General features: G+C 39.8%; 1 protein-coding gene across 4 annotated transcripts in view; it reads left to right on the forward strand.

The window, feature by feature from the left end:
• PIEZO2 (piezo type mechanosensitive ion channel component 2) overlaps positions 1–14,430 on the forward strand; it is a 450,041-nt gene that overhangs the window by 376,740 nt on the left and 58,871 nt on the right. For all 4 annotated transcript variants that reach the window (XM_064379448.1, XM_064379449.1, XM_064379450.1 and 1 more), the window contains 6 exons: positions 1,182–1,278; positions 2,736–2,895; positions 7,119–7,208; positions 8,738–8,859; positions 9,888–9,959; positions 14,277–14,383. In XM_064379448.1, the coding sequence (XP_064235518.1) occupies positions 1,182–1,278; positions 2,736–2,895; positions 7,119–7,208; positions 8,738–8,859; positions 9,888–9,959; positions 14,277–14,383 (648 nt within the window). The remainder of the gene's footprint in view (positions 1–1,181; positions 1,279–2,735; positions 2,896–7,118; positions 7,209–8,737; positions 8,860–9,887; positions 9,960–14,276; positions 14,384–14,430) is intronic.

Consider the following 14,430-nt stretch of genomic DNA (forward strand, 5'->3'; position numbering starts at 1 on the left):
ATTCTAAAGCCAGTCTGATGGTGAGGGATCTGTTGCCAGAGGCTGATTTCACAGCCATGCTTGGAAAATGTATGGATTCAAAGTTCGTTTATTCATTCGTTCTGTAAACCTGTATTGTAGACCTGTTTTTTGCTAAGCACTATTTGATATATTGAAGAACTAGAGCTAAACAGGTCTGAAGTTTTGCCCTCAAGGAATTCACATTCTAAAAAGGAAGGTAGACCTACTTATAAATAATTATGATGCAGTATGTTAATGATAATTATCACAACATTTTTGAGAAACAAAGCAAAAAAAAGGATGCCTAATATCTAGCCTAGAGAAGCTGGGAAGAGGCTTCCTGGGGACAATGCCATGTGAATGCATCAAAGACTCATAAATAGATTGAAGGGTCTTCAGGGAGACAAAGGAGGAAGGCATTCTTAGCCTGGAAAATGGAACAAAAACAGGATATGACAGTGTAGGACTGGAATATTCCTAGGGTTGGGGAATCCATACTGAGTAACCACTACTGTGGGAGCAAATCCTAATGATACTCTCCTTCCTCACATGTTCCCAGGAAATACACACAATGCAGCTGAAACTTTTATGTGTTAGCTTGCAATGATTCATACTTGTACAAACATTTTCCAGCTCAAGATTTAAACTTAACTATAACAAGAAATTCATTGTTATGGGGCAACCACCTGCCAATCTACAAAAAGTATTTCTTTACCAAGAGAATCAGTCAAACAAGATTCAAAACACATACTCTGTTCTGTTCTAAGAACTACACCCTGCAGCTTAAGTCTGGGATGACCTCTAGGGAACAGCATAGTTATATTTATCTGGATTTTAAGAAAATAATTCTACCAAATTCCAAGTTCTAGGGTTCAATGCACACCCATTCATTATCACAGAGTTGAGATTTATTTCTATGATCACACAGGATTTCCTCTTGAAAAAGTGGTGCTTCCAAGTACAGAAAACATTACATAAAAGACCTGTCCTTTACTCATTCTGTTTAATTTTCCCCAGGAATTTACATTGCTCCTGAAGCACTACCACAGGGTGACTGAATTTTTAGGTACAATTGGCATCTCCTAGAATCATTACCACTGAGACCTTGTGAATACTTATAAGACACCACATTTCTTTCTGTGTGCAGAGCTTCAGCATTGTGCCCCGCTTTTGTTTTTCAGATAGGAGCATGTGGATACATTGGAACATTGGTGCACAATAGTTGTTGGTTGATCCAAGCTTTCAGCTTGGCCTGCACAGTCAAAGGCTATCAAATGCGTAAGTATGAAAAGCAAATGTGGGACCAGAAGGGCAGAAGAGGGAGGATAGTTGTATTGTTCTAATTTTAAAAGCGGGCCAAAGCCAATAAAGAGATAAAAGTGGGATCAGTTATCTCCAGATGGAGGCTATAGAACTGTACATTGTGAATCTATTGTCTATAATATGAGATGCCTTATGCTAAGCCTCTTTGATCATCTTCTTGAAACTTCTGAAACTCTGAGGACTTAGAGTCTGTGATCTGGAGATTGGATGTAGTGTTGTAGCAACTCCCCAGACTTTTTGAGTCATAATTAGGAAGGATTCCAGAATCCCACTCAAACCTGCTGTTGCTCCACTTAACATCTTGGGTCATCAAGTAACTCTGACTTCAGGCTCCTCTTGTCCTTAGGAAGCTCAGAGAGCTTCAAACTCGGGGAAACAGTTGAGAAGAGCATGACGATTTCCAGAATTAGACTCCTGCTGAGACAAAGGTGGAAGTGTCATTGCCACCACCCTGCCTCTTGTACCAGAACCCAGGATGACATCACACGTGGTCTACCATGGCACCCATGGGTGTTACTTGGACACAGTGCTCTCTCTGCCTATTTATTTTTTATTATTTATCCAGTTTTTTAAAAAAATGTTTTGAGGCAGGGCCTCTGTTACCCAGGCTGGACTACAATGGCACAATCATAGCTCACCATAATCTTGAACTCCTGGGATCCAGTGATCCTCCCACCTCTGCCTCTGGAGTAGCTGGGACCACAGTAGCTGCCTCCTGAGTAGCTGTGCCACCGTGCCTGGCTAATTTTTTAATCATTTGTAGAGATGTTGCCCAAGTTGATCTTGAACGCCTGGCCTCCAGCAATCCTTCTGCCTCATTCTCCCAAAGTGCAGAGATTACAAGCGTGAGTCACCACACCCAGTCTTTTTTATAAAGATTATTTTTTTTTATTATGTGGCTTCTATTTCTAGAAGGCTATGCTTTGCTGAAGCCTCACTGGGACTTTGTTTTTCACTTAAGATAAGACATACTATTGATATTCCTTCTTATAAACCATGTTGTTTTCATTATTTTGCTGGTTACCCCTGGGTATAGCCCATTCCCAGAATGGGTGTTTTCTTTTGTAGGAGAGTATTTCCTCTGGCACTGGATATTATTTCTCCATGGCCCTTGTTGAGGGTCTCTTTCTTCTTAAGAGAGAGATACTCAGGAGGCCTCCATGTTAATGTGGCCCTCCTGAACCGTATAGTATGATGAGTTCGATACGTGGTCAGCCTTATGAATCTATGTTGATATTGGATTGGAAATGTGTGACCTCCTTGTAAATAAATCAACTCATAAATAAGTCAGAGCTTCAGAATGCTGCTTTTATGCCTTTATTTCCCAAGCCTGACTATACCCCAGATTTTATAAAATGACAATGAAAACGGATGTTAATTTTAATTTGTGTTTTTCTACTTTGTTGCCACAGCTCCTGCTAATTCACCCTGTACACTACCCAGTGGGGAGGCAGGAATCATTTGGGACAGCATATGTTTTGCCTTCCTCCTGCTGCAAAGAAGAGTCTTCATGAGTTATTATTTCCTACATGTTGTGGCTGATATAAAAGCTTCCCAGATCCTGGCATCAAGGTGGGTCAGGCCATGGAATCAGGTGGTTTCTCCCAGGAAACTTGCCTGAAATAATATTGCACTATGTTTTCTGTCTGAGCTTGCTTTCAGAACTCACAAGAAGTTAAGAAATCCCTTCCAGCAAAACCAATCCAAGAAGAATTTAGCATAAGACCTTTAAAATAGAACGGTAACAGGAAAACCTATGTAACCCTCAGGCTTCACAAGGAATGGGGATGCCATGGAAGGCCAGAGGTTCACTGGTCAATTTGAACCTCTCAGAATCCACCAGTTCTCTAGGAGTGGCTCAGTCTGGTCTCAGACAAACAGCAATGTATGCCACGTTGGTCTAGAGTTCAGTCCACTTACATCTACCTCCCGCTACTCACCTGCTTTTCTTCTCTGAACCACTTACCTGATTTGCATTACTACCCATTTGTTTCCCCTAGACTCCATTATTCTTTCAGTTTTTGCCCTTGATCTTGAAGTTTAGGGAAAAAAACTGGGTAGAGGTAATAAAGTGAAGGGCCCTGAGGTGGGGGTGGGTGTTGATGACCAGCTGTGTAGCCCCCAGCTGCTGTGTGTGCTCCTCTCAGAGACTCAGACTGTGCCTAGGTCCCATCAGATTCTCAGTGCGAATCAGCTGATGGATACTGGGTAGTATTATATGAAATTACCAATATCTATTATTTAGCTTGGGGTTTAGACTAATACATCTGTGTTTACCTATAGTTTCCCTAGAGTCTGTTCTCTTTTCCTGCCATGATAAACACAATGTTTATTTTGTTTATTTCCAAGGTCCATTTATATGATGGCAGTTGTCAGCCTCTGTTACCTAACTTGGAGTCAAATAGAAAGATCCCTATTGTCAAAGGAGCCTTGTGGCATGCCCAGCCCTCATTATGTAGGTGACAAAGACTTTATTTTATGTACAGCATTGCTCTGGAATTCATTGTTATAATCATTTTCTAATACCCAGGACATCATTTTCAGAGCAAAGTACAATGTTTCATCCCAATAGTAACCTTATTTACTTGTACATAAACAGCTGGTATTTTGCAGGTAAATGCATCTGTTTTGACTTTCCCAAAACATTTGGTCTGCAGAAGTCCTTACATAACCTATCTGATGAACTTCCACTTGGAAGCAGTCTTCCTCAGGCTCCTGAGGCAACGTGCTCTCCTAATTTTCCTTTTCCTTTGTGGTTCAGGCTTCTAGGTCTTTTTTGAAACCTCTTTTTTTGCCCATCTCTCAAATATGAATGTTCCTCAGTGTCTTTTTCTCAAAATTGTCACAGTTGTTTAGAAATTGTGCCCTTCATGTTATAGTGAGAGTGATAACTGTGGCTCAGAGTACAGTTCATGCCAATTAAAGAAAAGCCATGAGTTGATCAGTAAGCATTGAACTCATAATGGTGTGTCCAAAGAATTCACATTCATTCATTCATTTCTTTCACTGCCTACAAAGAGGTGATGCTCACCTCTGCCCTCACAGAGTTTACAGACTAACAGGAAAGTGGCACATGAGCGAGAAATTGTGCTACAGTGTACCTGGTATTGTCTCAGTCCATTTGGGCTGACATAACAAAAATACCATAAAGCCGGTGATCTGTAAATAGTATACACGTATTTCTCACAGTTCCAGAGCCTGGGAAGTCCAACATCAAGGTTTGGGCAGATTCAGTGTCATCCAAGGGCCCACTTCCTAGTAGATGGCCATCTTCCCACTGCATCCTATTTTGGCTGAAGAGGCAAGAGACTACTTTTGGGCTTCTTTTATAGAGACAGTAATCCCATTCATGAAAGCTCTGCTTTCCCGCTCAATCAACTCCAAAAGGCCTCACCTCCTGTCCATCACCTTGGGAGTTAGGAATTCTACGTGTGAATTGTAGGGGATGCAGACATTGAGACCAGCAGGTGTTACAGTAGGAGACACTCAGGGAACCATGAGGTCACATTAAGGGAATATAACCAGCTGCAGGGGCATGAACCAGGTGGCCTTCCAGTCCCAGTGCAGGCTGAAGGATGAAGAGGAGTTAGTCAGAGGAGAAGGCAGAGGAAGCAGCCGAGTGAAGCTACGGAAGGAAGTAGCCATCAGAAGCTCACAGTGACTGCATCACGGAGACTGGAAGATGAGGATCGTGAGTCGTGAGGGATAAGCTTCAGGTCAGGAGAGGCCAGGTCCTCCGGGGGCTATCAGCCAGGATTATGTCTTTAGAAATATTCCCACAGTCTTAGGAAGGCCTTGCAGTGTTTAAACAAGCAAGTGTTTTGACTGTGTTTGCATTTCAGGAAGCTCACTCTGTTTGTGGTACGGAGAACAGATGGGTACAGGCAGCACTGTAAGGCAGAGAGACAGCTAAGCAGCTGCCATGATAATCCAGGGTAGAGATACCAGCTAGACCAGGAGAGGATCACTGAGAAAGACATTCCAGAGGCAAAATAGGCACAGCTTGAAAACTGTTGGGAGGGCAGGGAGACAGTGATGGAAAGGGAAGCATAGAGGGTGATGTGCCCAGGATTCTGGCTTAGCCAAACAGTGGTGCCAGTTCCAAATATAGGAACTCAAACAGGGAGAGAAGACTGCAGCTGTGGAGTTGTAGGTCCTGTGGGCACATGAAACTCAACCAGTTGGGAAGTCCACTAAGCAGCTGCATGGACAGGTCTAGAGGAGTGAGTAGATGGAGTGCCACCATCACGCAGATAGTATTGGAGTGGGTGAGTTGCAGCTGCTGAGAGGGAGTATGAAGCATGAGAAGAGAACCCTGGGGAACATTCACGTTTGGGAGATGGGCAAAGAAAGAGATTGCAAAGAAGACCAAGTGGCCTGAGCCACAAAGGAAAAAGGAAAACTAGGAGAGCACATTGTCCTAGAAGCCTAAGGAAGAGTCTTTCCCACTGTAATCCATCAGATAAGTTATATAAGGATAAGACTTATCTGATGTTAACAACTGAACATTGAAATCGGTGACCTTGACAGTGGGGTCAAAGCCAGACAGCAACGAGCAGAGGTTGAAGTTGTAAAGGCTTAGAGACATGACTGTAAGACATTTCACTGTGAAGGGGCAGTGATGTAAGTTCCTACATAGGAAAATGTAGGGGGGTAGGGGGTGGGTTTCTTTTTCATTTTTTTAAGGTTATCAAGACTTGAGTACATTTGCTTGCTTATGGACAGAATTCAGTTCTAATGGAAAAATTGGAAATGCAAGAAGAGAGGAAGAAACAGGAATTGTCCCCTAGGCTGCAAGTGGGGAAGGGACCTGGAGCCCAGGGCAGACCTAGGCAGGCTGACGGTACCTCTTCCACTATCCCTGCAGGGCAGGACACCTGTGGGACTGATGGTGCAGGAAACTGAGAGACTTACTGCCCTAAGATTTGTGTTCCCTCTGGGAAGCAGGAAGCTAGGTCATTTACTAGGAGTGAAAAACCACTCAACAGACTTTAAGACTTGAGAAAAATGTAGCCGAGTTTGAAACAGCCACTGTAGAGAAGCAGAAGACTTTCCAAGGAGTCGGGGGCTCTGCAGAGAACCATCTGCCCAGGCGGGCATTTTTTCCAGCGGCTGCCAATAGCCCCTCCCAGTCCAGGGCAGCATACCGTCAGGTTCCTGCAAATTTGGAATTTGCCAAGCACATAACAGTGTGAGAGTTGAGTATGTGAAGAAGTTTGAGGAGATTTATGGGGATGCTGAAGTTAGTCTGAGAAGTGAGAAAGAACAGCAGGGAGTGGAAGGACAGGAAGAAGAGAATCAGAGACAAGAGACTAAAGTCCCACAGTTGGAGCAGGAACTTGGCCTTCACATATTCCCTAAAGAAATCCCCAGTTTCTGCTCGTTGAAGAGAAAATGAATCTGAATGTACCCCTTTTTGCAAATTTCTCCCCTTGATATAACTATAATAAGGTCAGGTGAGGACGCTTCACTGAAGTCTAATGTTTAGTGGGACAGGTTTGTAGAGGCTCGTGGGCTTCAAAGTCTTGGAGAATACAAAACACTTTCCCTTCACTGATCTTCACCACTGGGCTTGTGAGCAGCCCCCACAGTCCTGGGGGAAGCCTGTGTCCTGTTCACCCACGGGGGAAAGGCTTCTAGAAGGGGCCTTGTTGACTCCCGCTCCCAGCCAGGAAACTGCAAGCAGCTGCCATAAAGAGATGTAATGTTTTCTAATCCTTAGGAATAATTTTCAGGGAAAGGTGAACAACAATAGCAAGAATACTGACTTGTTCATGTTTCTAATTTCCCTTTAGAGGAGCTGAACTTTTCCAGGCCACAATTGTAAAAGCTGTAAAGGCAAGAATTGAGGAAGAGAAAAAGTCCATGGACCAGCTGAAGCGACAGTAAGGATGCTGTTGATGCTCATCCTTCTTCCGTCTTCTGATTGTGTGACGACATTCAGCTGGCACTCCACTCTTGGGGAGCCTCAAACCCCTAAAAAATTTATATGTATGGGCTTTCACAACTTCCTATATATTTATTCTTGTGCTGGGGCAATGGCTCATGCCACTAGACTGAAAGTGAAAGTGGCTTAACATGATAGCTCCAGCATGGTGGGGTTGGGTGCTCTCCTGCAGAAGACCAGGGATCAATTGCTAGCTCAGTGACTTACTTCAGAACCTTGAGCAGGTCATTTAAGTTCTCTAAATTTGAATTTTCTGTTTTTACATTACAGCTCACAATTCTGTCTTCCTGGATTTTTGTAAAGATTAAACTGGCTGATGAATGAGACAGGGTCTTGCTCAGTGTCAAGCACTTGCTATAAGCATTCGTTACATCTGTGGGCTAAGCGGGTAAATGTGGAGTCAGCTTTGGAAGCACAGTTTTAGATAATATTATCCAGTCTTTTTGGAAAGAACTGGTAACCCTGGTATTAGATGACTTAGTCAGCACTAACTACAAGCTAGAGTTCCCTATATCCCATCCAAGGCTTTTCCCACCATCCCATTCTGGATAGCCCAAGGGGTAGACTGACTCAAATTTCCCAAGGAAATTTGAGAATTCCATGGGAAAGAATTTTCTTCTAGTGAAATTTCCAGCAATAATGGAACCTCTGAGGACTGGTAGTACCTCATATGTTTGGGGGCCAGGTTTAAAAGATGATGGCCATGGAAATCTAACCTAGACACTTTCCCCAAGAAAACGGAGACACCATCTGCCCACTAGGAAAGTTCCCTAAGTTTGCTAGGGCAGTTTCATCTCATTCTGACCTTATTTCCCAGCGTTTTTCCCAAGCAAAAATATTTCCTAGTGTAAATTAGATTATTCCACAGCATAATTATTTTCATAAAGATGTAAGTTATATCTAAAAAATTATAATGTAAATGCAATATGGTTCAGCTGTTTTTATTGTTGTTTCTAGTTATCCAAATCAGGTCTAGAAGAGTAACACATTTGGACCCATGTTTAGAATGTGTTCCTAATTTCTGATAAGTGAAGTCTATTACTGTAATTCTCTTTGTTAAATCTTTCCATTTGTTTAAGAATGCAAAACTTGGGAGAATAAAGGACTTGTGTTTCACAATATGCAGTGTTCAAACTGGCTATGATAGAAGATGTGAGTGGACATCAAATATAGCTTGCCTAACTTTAGCATAATTATTATTGGTCATATTGTTAAGACTAGTATCTATGCAATGCCAAATAACATGGGAATACACACCCAAACACACACACACACACACACACACACACGTATATAAAAGAAAGGAGATACTTGTTGCTAATGAGCAACGATTTTACAATTCCCAAGTATTCCAAAGTAATTTGTCCGTGAATATAGCTATATACATAACAGCGTAAGTCCAAAGTACTGACCACATGAGAACAATGAATGTGTTCTTGGCATTACTCATGTTATTTTCCTTTATAGGATGGATCGCATCAAGGCCAGGCAACAGAAATATAAAAAGGGTAAGGAGAGGATGCTGAGCTTGACCCAGGAGCCAGGGGAAGGCCAGGACATACAAAAACTCTCTGAAGAGGATGATGAAAGTACGTCAAGACATTTTCCTCTTTTTCAAGTTTCTTATCATTGAATAATGGCATGATATTGAGTAGGGTTGTAAAATAATATTACTTTTTATTTTACCAACATTATCAATGCATTTTTGACTCAGCTTTATTTTCCCATTGTGAATGGATATGTTCATTAGTTTCATAAAGTATATATTTGATGGATCAATTACCTTACAAGTGTCTACTCTTCAGCAAGATAGCTTTAACAAACACATAGCCTAGCTTTTGTTCCACAAACATCTGTTTCTGCAGTAGATTATCAGAATTTTGCTTAATTTGTTTCTTTAAAGGATATATTTCTGATATGCAGTTATCTTTTATTTCTATACATTTTATATGGAAGTGAAATATGTATGTGTATTTTATGTGGCACCTGAATATTGGTAGCTAAAATATCATTCAATTATTGTCCATTCCAATGAAACTTACCATGAAATGTATATTGATTATATCTAATTATAGATTGATTATATCAAATTAAAGTTTAAAGGATCTTTTATAGAGGCTTGCATGCTTGTCTATGTGAATGGAGTGGAGAAATAATGCATGATATTTTCCAAGTTCATAGTATCTATTCATAACCAGTAAATTTATATTTTCCAGCCATGAATTAATATAATCACAAGAAAAAACTTATTGTAATTTATGTACTTTAACAAAATATTTGCCAGTAAATGGTTCTATAAAATTTGGGGGATGCTTTGTTTCTGTTAATTCAATGGAGTATTCAATGTGAGATGTATTTTTTATATGTCTTTATATGTCCACAGTTACTAAGAAGAAAGTGAAAATGTAGCATACTGTTAAAAGAACAATTAGTATTTATCTTGTGAAATTGACCGTTAATACATGTATATTTTTCAGATTCAGTATAGTTCCTTTACCTGACCTCTGATATACTTTTGCAATTTATCTAGATTTGACAATTGAGTTGTTAAAGCGTGGTTTTCAAAATTTGTTTTCTCACTTTATACGAATTAATATTTGGACATATTTTATTTTAGGAGAAGCAGACAAACAGAAAGCCAAGGGCAAAAAAAAGCAGTGGTGGCGGCCTTGGGTCGATCATGCTTCCAGTAGGTTTTCTCGATCCTCTTACAACCTCATCGACTCTAACCCTTATATCCTTGACCAGAATTCAGGCGTTCCCATGACCCATGTGTTTCATGCATGGTTTTATCCTTGTGACTTGATAGGGGGTCAGAGTGTAGGAAAATTCCAATACCAATGGGTCTCTGAGCCCCAGGTTCAATTCTTCCAGAAACATCAGCACAGACATTCCTGTGCTGGCTGAAGAAAGCCAAACACGTGGCTTACAGATTCTAGAGCACAATTTATGGGCTCAGAAAGGGAAGAACTGAATATTACACTACCCAATTCTGAGGTCTAGAGCCCTATTCATATGTATATTTTATGGCTAAATACCCTCACTAAAAATGAGATTGAGCTCCACCTCGGACTCTGATTTAAGGCTGATCATTCTATTCAAAGTGTCAGTGACCCTCTCTGTAAGGCACTAGGCATGGATGCCAGTGAGCCTCCCTTCCCCTCATTCCCACAGCTTTGATTTTATTTGCATTTAAGAATTTTTAGCAATTTGTTTAATAGAAAGATGAGGGATAACTTAAAATACACTCACTTTCTCACTCTGCCTCCTCCTCAATCTAAAAAAGGTACTCCAAATTCCAATGCCCACATGTGGCACAGCTTTCAAGCCACCCATGCTCAGAGATGATCAATTAACATCAAAACCCAGAGAACTATTTTTAACAGCAGATCCTGATAGCCACATAGAATGCAGTGTGTTTCCCTCCTGATCATAAAGATGAATGAGGAATTCTGGAACTCAGTGGCTATATTTGCTCTGCTTAGCAAAGGAAATATCACTATAGGCCAATGGCATTGTAGTGGAATGACCCATTCCAACCCAGTCCTCTTTAAATTTCTTGGAATATTGAATAATTATTATTTTGCAAATTGTCTTCAGTTTTTTATATCTTATGCAATGTCTCCATACTTGTAGCTACTTTAATGGGACAAGGAATATCACTGAGACAAATAACGTCACACAGTTGTAGTAGTGAATCTACTAGGAGGATATTTAGAATCACTAGGAAATCAAATAAATCAGAGCTTCTTCCCATACCTAATTCTTGGTTTCACATAGATCTGACATTGGCCTCTCTCTCCCAAGACATAATTTTCTAATTCAGCAAGCTAGTTTAATGAAGCAATATTGAAATTTGCTCAGTATATCTGGATGTAATCAAATTTAATCCTAAATATTGAATTTCAACATTATGACAAAAAAATGAAAAACACATGATTATAAAGAGTTTTATTTAATCTTCCTCCCAAGTCCAAAGACAAAAGATTCTAGTCAGAGTCCAATGTGACTCTTCAATTTACTGTTCAGGGCATGACGGTCATGCTAACAATGTGGTAATGCAGTGCACAAGATGCCTGTTTCTATCAAGTCACAAGTAAACTGTGCTTGTCTTTGTGTTTTTAAAGGGCCTCTGCTAGTTTAGAGAGACCTATCCATTTCAAAATCATGTTATCTTGAATGTTTTTTCACTTCACCTGGGGTACGTTCCCACTGCAATCATTGTGGTTCTCTTTCCTTTCCTCATCTAAAAATTGCATTTGCAAAGGAATTGGATATGGTCTTTGATAACTATCTTACAAGTTGTAATAATTTAAAGAACTTTCTATGAAGGTTGTTGACTTTAGATTTTCTGGTTCATTTCACCCTCATTATATCAAGTTCTTGAAGACTGATGTTAAACTAAATGTGCCTTGTTACAATACCTTATGATGCAATAATGCAGAAATGTGTGTGATCCATAGTTTGGAATCATTCAGACTGTGGCATTAATTTTTTTTCTTCAAAATGTATTTGTCCTTACAAGCATATAAAGATCAAAAGGGAAAGAATGTGTGCTTTATTTTTGTGTCTTGATGATGAGTTCTAGAGCTTATCTTTAGATCTGGAAGTACTTTGTTCAAAGCCCTTAATTGGATCTTTTGAGTGACTGGGCTTTCAAATAGCTATTTCTTAGAGATGCTGAGTGTAAGAATTAGCACAGTTGGATACACATGTGTAATCTATTGATAATGCAAAAATGTTGCTATGTTCTTGATATTATTGGTAAGCAGTGAAGATCTTAGTGTGGTCTGTATAGAGACAGATCTCCTACTTCCATACCTATGTGCACACATAAGATTGCATTATTGCTGTTCAATGATACCTTCCATTCCAGTGCTGTATGTTTCAATATTGGTTCGGGACTGCCTAAATTAATACCAAGCTTCATCTTATTGATAAATATCTGAAACAGAGAGCCAAGTTCTGAGGATAAAAGTTGTAGAATTTAAAAAGTTAATTTCAAACTTAGTAATTTAGCAATAACATCAACATCCGTGATATGCATGCGGACACAGGCTGGAGTCAGGATCTCCATCTGCGCTAACAAACATATGTGTAAGAGCTTTTCTACTAAGTATTTGGCAGATGGCATGAATGAAAACATGCTCTATTATTTTCCTAGTTTCATTTCAATAAAACTTTATAAGGAAATAAGAGACTTCTTTCGTTTTATTTTTTATTATGTGATAATTCCACTAGCTCACATAAATATTGGTGGTTTCTAATGATAAAATCAATATTACAACTGCTTGAGATGAAAAAACCTTTTGAACTTGTACATATGAATGAAAGTTATTGAAGGTATGATTGAATACAATTTAAGCTAATGTTGATTTTGGAACCTATAATGAGGGTAAAATGCTCAATCTTATAATAGTCTGTGTTTTTCTCAAACGACCACGTGATGTAGAGTCCACATCACTTTCCTGCGAATCTCTCGGCTTATGTGAAGGCATTACTTTAATGGTCTTCTTCACTGTCAAATGTAATGCTGTAACTTTGGTTTGTTCTTGCTTATTCTTACTTATGTTGTATTGCATTTATTTCCTAAGGCCTGGACCCAGTACTCTGGGCCTGGTTCTTTCTTCAAAATGAAAATAACAAATGACAGTGCTTCTGTTCAAGGATATAAGGCCCAATTCATTCACTCTGTATCTTCATGAATGGAGGCTTCAGATTCTTCTGAAATCATGGGCAAAATTACTAAACTTTTGGCCATGTGAAGTGATATTCAAGCAACTAATTTTAAACAAGCCAAGGTTTTCCATTACCTTACAATGTATAGGCCCAAAAGATAACTTAAGACATCACAATATGTCATCCAAAAGATGCTTGAGCATTTGAAAACCTGAATATAATTTGAAAGTATATTTTCCTGCTTTTCCTGCAATGATGGGACATTGCTTGTAGCATCAGAAATGTTATATACTGGGCCTCTTTTCTCTGATAGACTTAAAATAATGAACAAACTGATAAAGATTTAATTTATTAAATTTTCTTAAATCTCTGTGCATTGTAGTTTTCTCTGTTTCCAACTCTTGACCACAGGCATGATGTTCTTGCAGGGAAAGTATCAGACAAGGCAAAGACAATCCATATTGTTTGTGCTTTGTGTCTTATGGTCAGTAGAGTGCTTCCCAAATTTCAGTAAACTGCTAGGGAGTTCCTTGTTGACCAGAAGTCTAGCGGTGCTAAACCCTATGGACCCTGTCTGCCGTTCTCAGTCTGTCTCAGGGTCACGACACTTAGAAGCAGCCAGAGCGTTGTTGGTGGTGGTGTTTTTGTTATTGCCATTGTTGTTATTATGTTGTGTCATTTTGTTTTCAATGTTACCTGCCAATTTCATCCTCATGGCAATGTATGTGTGTGGTTTTTTTTTTTTCACCTGTCTCAAATGTCTTGCCATGTATGTTTTGTGCCTTGTGTTACATGTGGAGAAGTCAGGTCTGCACAGTATAAAGTGAAGTAGGAGGTTGGTGACACTGACCGTGGTCCTGAATCATCCTGATTGGCTTATCTGCAAAGGTTTGGGCTCATTCAGATAAAGCCTAATCCTCCACCTCACTTTGGCCTTGTCTAAAGATCAAAATTGCCGAATTTTGAAATGATAATTTTCAGTTATTTTGGTCATCTCGGTAACAAAACTGGTTACTGCAGAGTTGATCTACTTCATCTATGTAAAATTTACAATGAAGAAGGGAGAACATCACAGATCCACCCTGTAGTGGCCAATTCTCTTATATGGCAAAGACAAGGCCTCATACTCTGTGGACTCAACATGCCAACACACGTAGCATTAGCCAAGATGAGTTCTCTTCATCTCGTGTGTTTTCCTCCCTGCCAACATCTCTCATTGTGCTTCTCTTATGGACAATTTCTGTATCTTTAGGGGACATTTCATTAATAAGCCCCTAATTTCCTCATATGTCTTTCAAGAAATAAGTAAATATTTTGTTTTGCTTAGTGGTCAGGAGTGGAGATTATTATTTGTTTGAAACGGATAGTGAAGAGGAGGAAGAGGAAGAATTAAAGAAGGAAGATGAAGAGCCTCCCCGAAGGTCAGCGTTCCAGGTAATCATGGGAAAAACCTTTCCTTTGCTAGTTGGAAGAGCTTTTCT

Source organism: Aotus nancymaae, unplaced genomic scaffold (genome assembly GCF_030222135.1).
Source record: "Aotus nancymaae isolate 86718 unplaced genomic scaffold, 86718_ANA_hifiasm-v0.15.2.pri h1tg000020l, whole genome shotgun sequence".
Lineage (NCBI taxonomy): Eukaryota > Metazoa > Chordata > Mammalia > Primates > Aotidae > Aotus > Aotus nancymaae.